At 36.8% G+C, this 15,866-nt stretch overlaps 1 protein-coding gene across 1 annotated transcript in view; it reads right to left on the bottom strand.

Annotated features, from left to right (window-relative positions):
- citb (citron rho-interacting serine/threonine kinase b) overlaps positions 1-8,673 on the bottom strand; it is a gene marked incomplete at both ends in the record, with an annotated part of 53,939 nt that extends 45,266 nt beyond the window's left edge. Inside the window, 2 exons of the mRNA XM_081348091.1 lie at positions 8,330-8,449; positions 8,530-8,673. Coding sequence (XP_081204217.1) covers positions 8,330-8,449; positions 8,530-8,673 — 264 coding nt within the window. The remainder of the gene's footprint in view (positions 1-8,329; positions 8,450-8,529) is intronic.
- Positions 8,674-15,866: the final 7,193 nt, after the last annotated feature.

Raw genomic sequence — 15,866 nt, 5'->3', positions numbered from 1 at the left:
TTAAAAATCATACAATGTGATTTTCTGGATTTCTGTTTTAGATTCTGTCACTCACAGTTGAGGAGTACCTATGATCAAAATTTCTATATGCTTTGTAAGTGGGAAAACCTGATAAATCTGCATTGTATCAAATACTTGTTCTCCCCACTGTAGATGTCTCATGTGTATTGAGAGTAGCATTGTAGTTGTTACAGTAAATTAACAGGGTAAGGCCACATGAACATGTCCCATTGACCTCCATTCATTTTGTCTATAGGACAAATGAATGGAGAATCTTGAAAGTTGAATTCTGAAAAATACCCAAGTTGCCCAAAGGGTTCAAACAAACAACTTTTACTTTGATAACCCTATAGAATATGTTACTGTATAAAAGTTCACTGTACTCAACATTTCCAGGTCAACCTTTTGCCAATTAGACTAAAAATTGCACATTTTTCGAAATTTCGCCAAAGTTCATGTGTTAGGTGGCACCCCTAAATCTCAATGGAATTCCTCAAAACTTTGCAAAAGTCATTTTTATGTTAATTGGAACAAAATGCAATGCCAGCCAAATTGATATTTTGAAATTAAAATTTACTATTCAAATTTGATGCACCCTAATGCGCGCGCGCTTTCACCACTGCTGAAGAAGCGCGGTCGGATGATCTGAAAACACAGACAAGTAAGCTGGAGTTCTTCATTTGAGATTTTCTACTTAAATTAAAGTGTCATTCAGTCGGTCTGTGTTCTGTCACGACCCGCTTGCACTGTTTGTGCAACTAAATCTGCAAACAAAATGCAGGCTTATATTGTAACACCACGATCGGTCATACTGCAGCTAGAGTATACCCATAATGCACTGTGACGGTTGACCACTTCCAGATGTAGTCGAACCGCTTTACTTTCATAGTGTAAACTCTCATGTGGTCGAATGTGTTCGAACAGCCACAAAAGAAGCCTACTCTACGCCTACAGTATGCATGAACATTATGGGAAGTGCACTAGACAGACAGGATTCAAACTTTGTCGGCAGGAGACCCAAGTTTTAGTTTGAAGATGAAAAACGTACCAAGCACAATGTTCTCTCACCATTCCTGATTTCTGGTCTTGTCAGAGCAGAAACGTGTGTTTCTCTGTTTTTTCAGTGTCAGAATTCCCTCACTCGTTTTCATTCACTCCATCAAGTGGACTATATCTATATTAGTGGAGTTTTATAGGGAATAGTGAATGAGGGATTGGGGGTGATTTTGGACACAGCTAGTCATCCAGGGTTTGAGGGGACAAATTAAGTAAAAAAAGAAAGAAACCATTTAATTCTTACTTTTAATAGTCCGATAAGTCCATTCAGTTACAGTCGGTATAAGTAATACGTGGATGCGCAATGCAAGAGCTTTTATGTAAACAGGTCATGTGCTTTATTCATCCAATCAGTGACACTGACTGCAAATAAGAATGTTAAACCAGGGTTTAGGAAAGTACAGTGAGACAACAGTTTATGAATACCCTGGATTAATTGCTAAGCCTGGGTAAATTATGGTCAATGTGAAACGTAAAGCAAAATAACCCAGGATTGCGTTTACCCTGGGCTAAGATAAGAATGACCCAGGGTTAACCATTTCAAGTGAAAAGCCCTTGAGACCAACTATTAATTTTGCGGTTGTCCCTTATATTACAATGCATTTAACAAAAGCAATAAGGCACTTGAGGCTGTGCTATATTGTGAACGTGGAGAGGTAAAACAGCCAAGTACACAAGAACAGATATAGAAGAGCATGTTTGTGATTTTTGTTTTATATTACCATAATGAAGATTATAATTATTCAACAGAAACGACAGAAAAGAGGTGCTTGACATTTTGTGAAATTGCCTTCCAAATGAAATTCATAATATGAAAAAAATCAGCTCAGAGTGAGTCAACACAATCTCCTTCTGTCAGTCCTCTATGCTAATGTGACTGCTTAATTATCAATAGTGAGCTAATTGCACAAATAATGTCAATTGTGACTATACCATTTTGTGATGTGGGCTGGAATCAAAACATCTGCATTAGTTTCAAGCACTAAAAAAGATCCTGAGCGCAACATTCATCCATCACAAAGAAATATCACAAATGAGATCTCTTGAATATCTCAATTGTCCAATCAGATTAAACGGAAAGCCAATTGAAGCTTTTGATTAAATCTCATGCTTTTCTAATTTTTCTTTGGAAATGTTTGTATTTTCAGCAATTCAGAAATACAGCACTTCAGATATCAGTAATCAGACATTGAAAAAAACATTATGATCAAACACCACATAATCTCATATGCATCTCCACAAGAGTTTAACAACAGATCTTGACAATGTCTTAAAATTTGGCTCATTAACGTCTACTTATTTTCAAGAGAAATATCAGAGACAAAGTTTATATCTATACCTCTTATAATATAAGAGTTTAGTTCAAGATGAACTAGAATTGAAATTAGTTCAACTGAACAATTACTTTAGTTCATGACTCCACGAAAAATAATGCAGTAAATAAACATTTTAGGCTTTTAAGACTGCATTTACATTATTCAAAGCAACTTTCAAATGAGTAAGTCCACTAAAAGCCAAAAAACTAAAAGCACAAATAAATCTGTCAGCCACTAAAACGTCCATCTGAACTGGAAATCACCCTCTAAAAGCAGCTCTCTGAAAATTACAGCTTAATGGGCCGATTCCCCCTGAGCTTAACAAACCAATAAGGAACTTCATATATTCAAAACTTTCTGTGCCACTTTATTTATTTTTTTTAATTTATTTTTTTTTAAGCACGAGAGAGCCCAAAAGCAAGTCATTTTCCCCCTTCAATAAAAAAAACTTAACCAAAACCTGTTCTAAGATTAATCACAACATTCCAAACTTTGATTAAAAGCTAAGATTTTAAATTCTTTAAATTATCAAAATCTTTCATTTTGATTAAAGTCTGGAAAAGGACGAAGGTATAACGCTGATGAGGAACTACTACTATTCCATAAAGTATTGCCAATGTCGTAATCAAATAAGGCCAAACTGTTGATTTCAAGTCACATGCTATGAGTATAAGATGGGCTGTAAATACAGTCTGAATTAGTGGTGGGGATTTTTAAGTGAATCTTTCAGCAAGTTATATTGTTACACAAATTAGGTGCGTCAAGTGACCGTCTTTAAGAGCGAGTCATTCGAATCATTCACTCAACTGATTCGTTCAAAAGTACCGATTTCTTTAAAGAATGACACAAGTGACTTTTTAAGAGGGAGTATTCGAATCATTCACTCAACTGATTCATTTAAACATACATATTTATTAAAGAATGACACAAGAGACTGTTTTTAAGAGGGAGTCCTTTGAATCATTCACTCAACTTATTTGTTCAAACATACCAATTCATTAAGGAAGGACAAGTGACTGTTTTTAAGAGAGAGTCATTCGAATCATTCACTCAACTGATTCGTTCAAACGTACAGATTTCTTTAAAGAATGACAAGTGAATTTTTAAGAGGGAGTATTCGAATCATTCACTCAACTGATTCATTTAAACATACAGATTTATTAAAGAACGACACAAGTGACTGTTTTTAAGAGGGAGTCCTTTGAATCATTCACTCAACTTATTTGTTCAAACATACCGATTCATTAAGGAAGGACAAGTGACTGTTTTTAAGAGAGAGTCATTCGAATCATTCACTCAACTGATTCGTTCAAATGTACCGATTTCTTTAAGGAATGACAAGTGTCTTTTTAAGAGGGAGTATTTGAGTCATTCACCCAACTGATTCATTTAAACATACAGATTTATTAAAGAACGACACAAGTGACTGTTTTTAAGAGGGAGTCCTTTGAATCATTCACTCAACTGATTCTTTCAAACACACGATTCATTAAGGAATGGAAAGTGACTGTTAAGAGGGAGTTCTTCAAATCATTCACTCAACTGATTCGTTTAAACACACGATTCATTAAGGAACGACACAAGTGACTGTTTTAGGAGAGATTCATTAGAATCATTCACTCAACTGATTCGTTCAAACACACGATTCATTAAGGAACGACAAAAGTGACTGTTTTAGGAGAGATTCATTAGAATCATTCACTCAACTGATTCGTTCAAACATACAGATTCATTCCGCAAAGAAACACATTGCTCAGAGAAAAAGCGGTTGTTCCTGCTTTGACTTTATTTGGGAATATTTTTGCCGGAGCAAAAAATAGACAAAGTAACTGTAAATATTATGTCTAAAACGTATGCTATTTAACATTAACTAATTGAACTATTTCAAAGTTTTTACATTGCAAGTTCACACATGTTACAACAATTTAAGTCCTTATGAGTTACACATTAATAATGAATTCTGAAAACAGAACATTTAGACTATGCGGCGGAGTTTGAAAGCATCAAACTAGTAGCAAAATCCTGCAGAACCAAACTAACAGTTTGATCAAATCTGTAGGATAAAACGAAAAGTGAACACACTTAATTTAAAGTCTGATTGCTGCTAATTCGAGACCTTTGCCAGCATGTCACGACAGCATTTCCACTGCATCTGCAACATCCTTCACTAGTGCTAGGTACCATTTTTGTCTCCATGGCAACCGCAGTGCGATGGAGTCTGGCTCTGGGGGAGACGTGCAAGAAGCGGCAGAAAGCAGGCTATTTTTCTATCATGTTCTTACCTTCACATTTCATTCTTCCGTCTTGCGTTCTGCATTACTTTACTTATTGCTTTAAGTGGCCATCGCTATTTCAGAGAGTGTTTCCGAAGCGGAGATGGACAGAGTTCATTTGTATATCAGCAGGGCTCTTTCTAGCAGATGCTCTATAATAATAAATAATCTGAGAAATCTGTGAAATGCTCACTTAGACCCCCCAGTGTTAAACAAAGACACAAAATGCTCCAATATATAGACAGAAATGAATGAACCACGATGCACTCACAGAAACTTTCCTGAAACCTCCGGTTATGTCATTCAGACTTACAGAAACCACTGCATACAGACACACACACAATGAATCCAGTCCTTTTTCCAGATCTTAAATCAAACACCTAAACCCTCTATATAATACTACATCTCATATTTCTCCATGCATCCAGTACAGCAACATACAGGGCTCATCTGAAGCTTTACATTTCATTTAGAAATGTCATTTATATAGTACATTTTTTATTATTTTAAAACTAAAAAAAACTGTTTTGCTTGTAATGTGTGTTTGTGCTATGATTCTGTATAATAAATGACATTTACAGTGATTGCCTTGTTAATGCAATAAAATATTTAAGTCTAAAATTCTGCAAAAACAAGCCGATTACACTTGAGTTCAATGAGTTCCCAGTATTTAACGTTAGATAATGCATTAACTAAAATGTTAATTGTTAGTTAATGTTAGCTCAGGACCGTTAATTATTATTAATAAATATATCTTTTGATTTTTATTATTAAATGTTGAAATTAACATTAAGATTAATACATGCTTTAGGTATTAAAATTCGATTCACAAGCTTGATTGAATTTGATACAATTCTGATTCAATTCAGTTCGGAAAAACATCTCTCAACTAATGCTGTAAACTAGTATACAGGAAGTCAGTTAGGCACATTACTATAATATAGAAAGTTAAAATTGGTTTAAATTAGTGCTGTAAAATCGATTAATCCCATATAACAGTTTTTGTTTATATAATATATACGTGTGTATATATTATTTTATATATATATTATATATATATATATATATATAGAGAGAGAGAGAGAGAGAGAGTATATATATATAGAGAGAGAGAGCGAGAGAGTGAGAGAGAGAGCAACTATATATTTACATATATATGTGTGTGTATACAGTATATATATATATGCACACACAAACGCACACACACACACACACACACACACACACACACACACATATATGTATCTAATATGTATTAGTATAATAATATATATAGGCCTACACACATTATATAAACAAAAACTTTTATGTTAGATGTGATTAATCGCGATTAATCAATGTGACAGCACAATTGCACACAAGGACGTTTTTATAATAAGAAAGTTATAATTCTAACTTAATAATTACATAATTATGTTTCTACTCCAATATGTTTTTTGGCTCTCCAATATACATTAAATTGAAGAACAGTAAGAAACTGCAATGAATATGTAATGTGGTGCATATATTTAGCAAAATGCTCCTCTCTAGAGTTCATTTTTCTAGCTGACTAACGAGCTGACGGTCGCTGAATGGCTTTTCTGAGGTAAATGTGATGTTATGTGACAATGTTTATAAGCTTTCCATGGTTGAAACACTGATTTGAGCGATTACATGATACGGATTTGGGTAAGTGGTACTGTATCTTTTAGCATACCTTCTGATGTTCATTCATGTTTATTTAAAGTATATTACATATATTTATTCCAGTATGATATTATGCTGTACCCGCATTGGATGAGCGGTTAGGAAAATTAATGGATGGATGATTCAGCTGAGGGCACCACTCTCACAGTGCATTATGGGTATTCTCTAGCTGTCGAGTGTAGATCGGTTGTACACTCATTTTTGCGGTGCATTGTGGGATTAAATGAGTGCACTCGATAATGTGCACTATGGTTTCGGATACCACTACAAATGGCTGTTCCCTCAAATAATGCCCTATTTAAAGGGACACTTCACCCATTTGCATTAAGCTTTGCATTGTTAGAAACCCAGTCATACTATTGAATGGTCGTGCAACACTCTCTCATTTTCCCCTGAGACGGGAGAAATCCGTTATTTACCTCTTACACTTCCTCCTACAATGATGCAAAAATCGTCATTTTGCGTCATTGTAGGAGGAAGTGTAAGGGGGGGGGATTTCTGTTGAGACTACAAGCACTAGTTCCTCATCTTTCCCAGGGGGCGGGACCCGCTCACGCTACAGACCTATTACAGATCAGTGGGTGGGACTTTACTCTCTGAAACTGAAAGCAATATCCTCCATCTTGTTTGAAGCTAAGCTAACAGGCGCTGTGGAGACAGATGTACAGTTATGACAATAGCGGAGGAGAGTGCTCAATATGATATAGACTAGAGGAAGAGGATTTCGGAAGTCTGATGCTTGAATCAGGTGTTTGTGGCTACCTTTACAAGCCGCATTATAGCGAAGAGCAGCCGAGGCAGAAGACCTGCCTGCCGCGGACGAGGAGCCCGGACTGGCTCGAGTTAGGGCGGACCGGTGGCGCCGGTGATCTCACTATGCAACTACGAACCGCTACGAACACAGAGATAGAGTCCGTCTGCGGCAAAGAATTTCAACGATGACAATTTCTCCTGGACGAAATCTCTGAATCAGACGAGGACACGGACGTTTGTGTTGAGAACTATCCTAGTTTCACACCGCATATGTTCTGACTGAACATCCAGGTACCATGCAATAATTCACCCTTTCGAAAGAAATACAAACGAGGAGTAATGCACTAATGAGTTCGCCAACTAACTAGACATTTTGTGTGAATGTGAAATGAATTTCAAGCTCTGGTGGTAGCTAGCCTTGTAGACGGAAGAGTGATTTCTCTTATAGGCAGATATGCGCTTTCTGGATTAGTGGGAGTGGCTTGCGGAGCTGTGCAATGTGGTGCATTGTGGGAGTTGTTGTCTTTCATACAAATGCGTCCTGAAGTTATTTTTTGTCTTTTCTCGGTCACAAAGGCACCAAATTCAAAATTTATTTTACATTTCGACTACATATATGACCCACTTTAAATAAAAAACAATGTTCAAATGGGTGAAATGACCCTTTAAGTACCCTGGAAATCCAGAGTTCTCAAGCTGAATTTGCTCAGCGAGTTTACTCTGGCGTCGGGTAATGATGCTCATTAAATATGCCCCTGTATCCGAGCTGCACCAATCACATCGGGTTATCTGATATAGGCGGGCCAGAGGCGAGATGAACAGAAGACGACAGCGCTGCGACGTCCAAGTCATTAGTAAACATTTCAAGATGGCTATGGATGAACACTAGTTGTTTGAAACGGCTTTGGCCGCTACAATGAACGAGTTAGACTTGGCTTTTTATCTAAAAGAGGAACAGAAGACGGCGCTCGAATCGTTCCTTTGCAAGAAGGGCGTTTTTGCTGTTTTGTCGACCGGATACGGCATGAGTCTAAGTGTATGGGGCTTGTTGTGATTGGTCGTAGTGTTATCCAATTCAAATGCGTGCTTGGTGCCGCCCCTCGAGCTGGCCGATTTTCATTAGTCGACGCAAGACCATTAATCTTTCAGATTTAGGTCTGGATTTCCAGGCTACTATTTAAGGGTATAGAGGGCGATTCCGGACACAGCCGATGTACATTGTCAAAAAGTGCATTGAATCCGAACCTGTTCTTTGATTTCCTGCAGTTTGTTGCTCTGTTCCCGTATATCGTGCAGAAGCTGCAGGGCTTTATCATCCTCCTGCGACACCTCCATGCGGGCCTGCTCCAAACTGCGCTTCAAACTCTGAAATGCACACACAAACACAAATCGAATTAGTCCAATTCAGATCACGGCACGTTTCCACATCTGGACAGTATACCCACACTGCACTCTGTGATGTAGGTGGCCAGGTCTTGTTCTAAAATGGTCCTCTGGGTTTCTGAAGCCTTGAGCTCCACGTCTTTCTGCTGCAAAACTGACTCCAGGTCCGACATCTTGCGCTGCACTTTTGAAATCTCCTGTTCCATCTTCCAAAACAACAAGGACAATATGCACACGCCTGAGGGATTGAATCATCCATAAAATAATATAAGACTTCACTGTGTAGTGCTGGTGACGTACCTTTGTATATGATTGTCTACGCTTCCTCTAGCAGTCTGAAAGCTTCGGCTCTAAAGGTCTTGGTCTCGGTGAGCTTGTAAGGCTGAAAGACGAGGTCTGAATAAACTTGCCCTTTCTAGAAGAAATAAAAACGGGAGATGTTGAGAAAAGCAACAAGAAACCACATTTAGACTTTAATTAAACCAAAACAAATGGCTGAAACTTCTGCTTATAGTAAACTAAACTAAAAAACAACTGTTGTTATGATTGTCCACAAAGTCAGCGAAACAATTAAATGCTCCGTTTCAGCTCTAATTAAGCCAAGAGATATGTAAATTGATTCAACTCTTCGGCGGAAATCTCAGAAGTTTCAACAATATGAGTACAAACAATAAATAATTAAACACTGCAATTATAATATTGCACATGATTCGATTCCAAACACAAGAGAACTAAAGGCAGATCAGAGTTAGAGATGCCAGGACACATTTCATTTCCATTTATTTTATCATCAAACTCGATTTTTACACAAGCTGCACAATTTAAGGAATCATTAATATACATTACCGTTTAAAAGTTTGGGGTCATTTTTTAAAGAAACGTCTTTTATTCAGCATTACATTAAAATTATGTTCTGCTGAACTTTCTATTCATCAAAGAATCGTGAAAAAATGTATCACAGTTTCCACTATTAAGCAGTGCAACTGTTTTCAACATTGATAATAATCAGAAATGTTTCTTGAGCATCAAATCATCATATTAGAGTGATTTCTGAAGGATCATGTGACACTGATGAGTGGAGTAATGATGCTGAAAATTCAGCTTTGATAACAGGAATAAATTACACTTTAAAATATATTCACATAGAAAACAGTTATTTGAAATTGGAATAATATTTCACAATATTACTGTTTTACTGTATTTGTGATAAAAAAATGCAGCCTTGGTGAGCAGAACAGATTCTTTCAAAATTATATATTTTTAAATCTTACTGCCCCCAAACTTTTGAACATTTACATTACATTTAGTCATTTAGTGGACGCTTTTCTCCAAAGCGACTTACAATTTAGGACTAAATTAAGCGAGTCATCGTGAAGAGGCAAAAACAACGCAAGAAGTGCTCAGTTCAGGCATTGGTCAGAGTAGCATAAGCCCGATAAGGGAGGATTAAAGGAAAAGGAAAGAATTGTTTAATTTTTTTTTTTACATGTAACACAAGCGGCACTGAGAAGAGTTCATGAACAGCATTTCTCTGACATAAAACTAAACTAAACTAATAATAATCGTCTTGCACTGATCATCTTGAACTTTTCATCCAATCAAATGCTCTCTGGTTTCTAGAACGAGAACATATACCGAAATCCTTCCTACCATTTTGCTTTCCGAATCCCACAAAACTGTAAGTATTGTGTGCTGTACGTGATATGAGCTCAGCACAGAGCGTATAGTGCGGTCTATTTTTAACAAGCCCAATCATATTAGATATGCACAGACTGTTTCTAACTGCCACTCTCCACTTGGCATCCTTGGAGATGGAGAGGGAAAATGAACGACAGAAGAAAAGAGCTCCTAATAAAAGCACAAGCATCTCTACTCCTCCATATCATTCCCTCTCTCTCTCTCTCTCTCTCTCTCGCTTTCCTTTCAGTAGCCTGAAGCTTTACAATTCAGCGTTAGGAGGCTTATAGATTACAAAACACACACACACACAAAACCCAAAAGATGCTTATGGAATCGTTTTCCAAACCCAAAGCAGCCGTGTGAACTCATGTTCACATTCGCAGAAACGTGCAGCCTGAAGGATCACACACACACACACACACCAAACATGTCAAACCTGCTGAAAGTCCCGTGACTCGCTTTCAAACGTGCGCTACAGACTCAAACCCGTGACTACAGGTGTTATAAATACACACACTGCACATCCAATGAGTGTATCACATGCACACAGATGTTATATATGAGATTAAACTATATGTACCATCAGTTTTTAGTCTAAAGTCTGCAAAAATGTCACTGCATTAGATCAAGTGTATCTGTGTGTCTCAAAGGCTGCAGGGTCTTTTCTCTTCACTTTTCTGAGAATCAGCTGGAGTTTTAGTGATTTTTAGTGGATGTGTGTTCGAGGAGTCTAGCAGAGGAACCACACTAACCATGAGAAGCACATTATTAACTACAAACATGATTCACTAAATTAAACTACATTCAAAAAAGAACTTTGATGATAATGATTTCAGAAATGAATATGAATTCTGTGTGAAGTGTTGAAGTGAACTAATCTGTGATCAAAGATTATCACATATCCTGGATCACAAAACCAGTCACATGTCGCACGGGTAAATTTGTGGCAATAGCCAATAATACGTTGTATGGGTCAAAACTATAGATTTTTATTTTATGCCAAAAATCATTAGGATATTAAGTAAAGATCATGTTCCATGAGGATATTTTGTAAATTTCCTATCATAAATATATAAAACATTTATTTTTGTGAGTGAATGCAGCACAATCGCCAACATAAATGGACTTTAAAGGAGATTTTCTCAATGTTTCGATTTTTTTGCACCCTCAGATTCCAGATGTTCAAATAACAATAACAATAACCATACATCAATGGAAGGCTTATTTATTCAGCTTTCATATGATGTATAGATCTCAATTTCAAAAATTTACCCAATGTGACTGGTTTTGTGGTCCAGGGTCACATATGGTGAGAGGTGAACATGCATTTCATGATTTTTTTCCTCAAAATAAACACAATCTGCATCCACCATAAAACATACCGTAGGTTACATAACCAGAACATGCAAATGGTCAGGCAAAAATATGATTATACTTCTGAAGCCAGCTGGATGCATAATATAATATGTAGAAAATCAACACAGTGTTTCAAGAGGAGACATGTTTTAATTATTCTGATTTCTCGGCTAATACTGATCTCTTGGGGAGGGAGAATAAGAGAAATGCAGCCGTAAAGAAACAAGAAACTAAACAAGAAACTCTGACCGAAGGGGCTGAAAATCACAACAGTTCTCAAAGCAGTTCTGACACACTTGACATGCTGAAGGCAAGAATGAATATTAAATCACTGATCTTGGAACATCAACGTGAACACAAGCTCATCTGATTGACAGAGGAGGTCAGTCATCATATTGATAAGTTCAATATCTGTACAACAGGTCTAACACTTGACTGTCATACTTTGATACAGAACTAATTAAATAAATAAAATCATCAAATTAAAATAAATAAATTCAATGAAATAAAACAATAAAAAACTGAGTGCTGAGTGTTGTCAAATCGATTAATCATGATTAATCGCATCTAACACAAAAGTTTGTGTTTATATAATGTGTGTGTGTTTGCGTGTGCGTAAATATATAATCATGATTAATCGATTTGACAGCACTATAATGAACACATTAAAATAAATAAATTCTATAAAATAAACTAAATAAAATAATTAATTGCGATTAATCGATTTGACAGCACAATAATGAACACATTAAAATAAATAAATTCTATAAAATAAAATAAATAAAATAATTAATTAAATAATTGTGATTAATCAATTTGACAGAACTATAGTGAACACATTAAAATAAATAAATCCTATCAAATAAAATAAAAAATTAATTGCGATTAATCGATTTGACCGCACTATAATGAACACATTAAAATAAATAAATTCTATAAAATAAACAAAATAAAATAATTTATTAATTAATTGTGATTAATAAATTTGACAGAACTATAGTGAACACGTTAAAATAAATAAATTCTACAAAATAAAATAAAAAATGAATTGCGATTAATCGATTTGACAGCACTATAATGAACACATTAAAATAAATAAATTCTATAAAATAAAATAAAAAATTAATTGTGATTAATCGATTTGACAGCACTATAATGAACACATAAAAATAAATAAATTCTATAAAAATAAACAAAACAATAATAAATAAATTGAACAAATTAAAATAAAATAATAAATTCAATAAAATTAATAAAATAAATAAATAAAAATTAACAAATTATCCGTATATAATAATGTAATAATGATATAATAAAGAACAAATTTAATAAATAAAGTAATAAATAAATAAACAAAGAGTTTTGAATGATCTCTTCAATTTTGGTAAATAGATACACAAACATGCACATGCATCAGGTGTCACTGAGTTCATTCACACAAATAAAGTGAAGATATTTCTGTTTGTAAAGATAACAGTCCGTTTCTGCTCGACTCGATGGATGCCGTCTGAGCTGCAGTCACGACCACACTGATCAACACATGTGCGTGAGTGCTCACTTTAATCACATTATTTAATCACATTATTTCTCAAAAATAATAATCAGTTATCTCTCTCTCTCTCTGTGTGTGTGTGGGGGATCGTGTTTGGGAGCGGATGAAAAGCTCTCGAGGATTACTGAGCGTGAGCATCACGACACACGCAGACTGCAGCATGAAATCATCTCACTGTCAAACTTACACACACTTTCAGACAACCCTGCTTTAATGTTAATGAGGATCACAGTGTCCTTAAAATCACTGCATTAATACTGTTCAAATACTGTTTCAGAATCATGCAATACTGATCTCTGCATACTGAGCCTGTATTACATATTGTGTAGATGTTGTCTAATAGAGAAAAATCCAAATTATGACAAGTTTATCAGGAGTGTTAGGATTATGAGAGCAATTCAGACCTGAACTGACTAAATATACTAATATTAGTAGGTTGTTTAACAAGGTCCCAAAGTCCCAAATGTTCATCTATTTGCTTCAGCGTGTGTTCTGAATCTGAGCCAATCCAGAGTGAGATTCAGACAGTTTAAGTGGCTTAATAACAGCTTGAGCGACAGAAAGACACGATTCCCCCTGAAATCTCCAACAGCCGGATTAAAGGACTTTGCGTCAGCGGCAACAGAATGAGGCGAACACAGGAAGTGATGCGTTATGGGCGTGTCCGAGCTCACCTTTTCTGGTAACTTTTTTGTTGGCATTCCCAATTCAACAGAAAGTGTCAAAAATGCAATTAAACAACATTATCCAATTCTTTCTGACGAGCTTGATTATAAACAGAAAAACATTTAGTTGAGTCTTCAGTAGCGGTGCATAGAGGGAGGAGGGAGGAAGAGAGAGAGAGAGAGAGAGAGAGAGAGAGAGGGAGAGGGAGAGAGATAGAGAGAGAGAGATAGAGAGAGACAGAGAGGGAGAGAGAGAGAGAGAGAGAGAGAGAGAGAGAGAGAGAGAGGGAGAGAGAGATAGAGAGAGACAGAGAGGGAGAGAGAGGGGGGGAGGGAGAGAGAGAGAGAGAGAGAGAGAGAGAGAGAGAGAGAGAGAGAGAGAGAGGGAGAGAGAGATAGAGAGAGAGGGGGGGAGGGAGAGAGAGAGAGAGAGAGAGAGGAAAGTGAAGGGATATGCTGTTTCCATAGAAATAAGTCCATTCTGTCACCTTCTTGCTACTCTTTTGCTCATACATTTCTATTCCACAACACCCACATGCTGTATCTGAACACACCTGAACTACACCACCAGGAATCAATACATACTTGATTTTGCTGAAGAAAATTCAGTGAGTGGTGCAAAACTTGCTGTCACGATGCCAGTGTGACATTGCTATGCGGACGCCAGGGTCAAAAGACTCTGGGATTTCTCTCCTTTGGGATTTTTCCACCTGTTTCAAGTTCCAGCGGGGGAATATAATGCATCTGAAAGTACAGCACACCTTGATTTGAGGAATCATTCATGTCTGGAGAACAAACGCTGCTCAACTTAATACTTAGTGTTAGTAGTTTGATCAAATCCTTACAAAATAAGGCAAAATGAAGGTTGATCTTGAAATGAAAGTTGTTTTTAAGGACCGCTTAAAATCGTATTTGTATTCCTTGGCATTTTAGTACATTAGTGCATGGATGTTTTTATGTTTTGTCTTGTTGTTCTTTTGCTTTTTATTGTAATGTACAGCACTTTGGACCTACTGTGGTAGCTAGCCTGTGAGGTGATGTATAAATAAAAGAACGAGATGAAACGAAACGAAACGAGAGTGGTTGTGTTGCGCTGTGATTTCTGATGTCCAGTGCAGTGGTGCTGTTCTCCAGACCTGGTGTCATGACACACACTCGCAGAGTTCACACGCTGACAGTGTGTTGGCATCTGTGTTGGCACCAACAGTCTCTCTGCGCCCATCTGAGACGCCACCTGGACGTATTCTCAGCTTTTGGAAGATCACAAATGACAATATGCAACAAGGAGTCGCATTTATTTATGATCCTTAACTGCAAACTGAACTGCAATGCCATTGTTTACACACAAATAAAGCCAAGATCACACAAACGTCCTTAATCTCTCTCTCTCTCTTTTTCTGCGGTTGTTAACAAACTCAAATGTTGTCTCTGATACTCACCCTAAAGGAGCCACGCTTGAGCTTGTGTTCTGCTGAGGATCCACTTTAGAGAGGGCAGGTCCGCAGCAGGGAAGCCCACGAGAGTTGAGTGGTCCTGGGCAGCCATGAGCTGGGGAACGGGCATCTGTGGCTGGAGCTTTCTGGAGGACTCATCCTCGGAGAGTTGTGCGGGAGAGCCGGATCAGATGCACTTGAGTGGGAAGAGAGAGAAGCACTGAGACGAGGAGGGAAGCGAGCTGTATCCTAGAGAAGACTGTGAATCGTGCACACCTCTCTCTCTCTCTCGCTCGCTCACTCACTCGCTCTCTCTCTCCACTGCAGAAGCTCTCTATAATCACAGTAATACAAGCAGACTGACTTAGTGTTGAAACTGCAAGCTCGCTCTCTCTCTCTCTCTCTCTCTCTCTCTCTCTCTCTCTCAGAACCGATATTTATCTTTACTCCCCACATCTGATTCCAGTTCAGACATTTTGTGCCTCACTGCTTCTGTCTATCTATCTATCTATCTATCTATCTATCTATCTATCTATCTATCTATCTATCTATCTATCTATCTATCTATCTATCTATCTATCTATCTATCTATCGCTCTGTTCTATCTATCTATCTATCTATCTATCTATCTATCTATCTATCTATCTATCTATCTATCTATCTATCTATCTATCTATCTATCTATCTATCTATCTATCTATCTATCTATCTAT

This window comes from Scardinius erythrophthalmus, assembly GCF_964197995.2.
Source record: "Scardinius erythrophthalmus genome assembly, chromosome: 20".
Classification (NCBI taxonomy): Eukaryota; Metazoa; Chordata; class Actinopteri; order Cypriniformes; family Leuciscidae; genus Scardinius; species Scardinius erythrophthalmus.
Note: the sequence above shows the minus strand (reverse complement) of the source record. Positions and strands in the feature narration are given on the sequence as shown.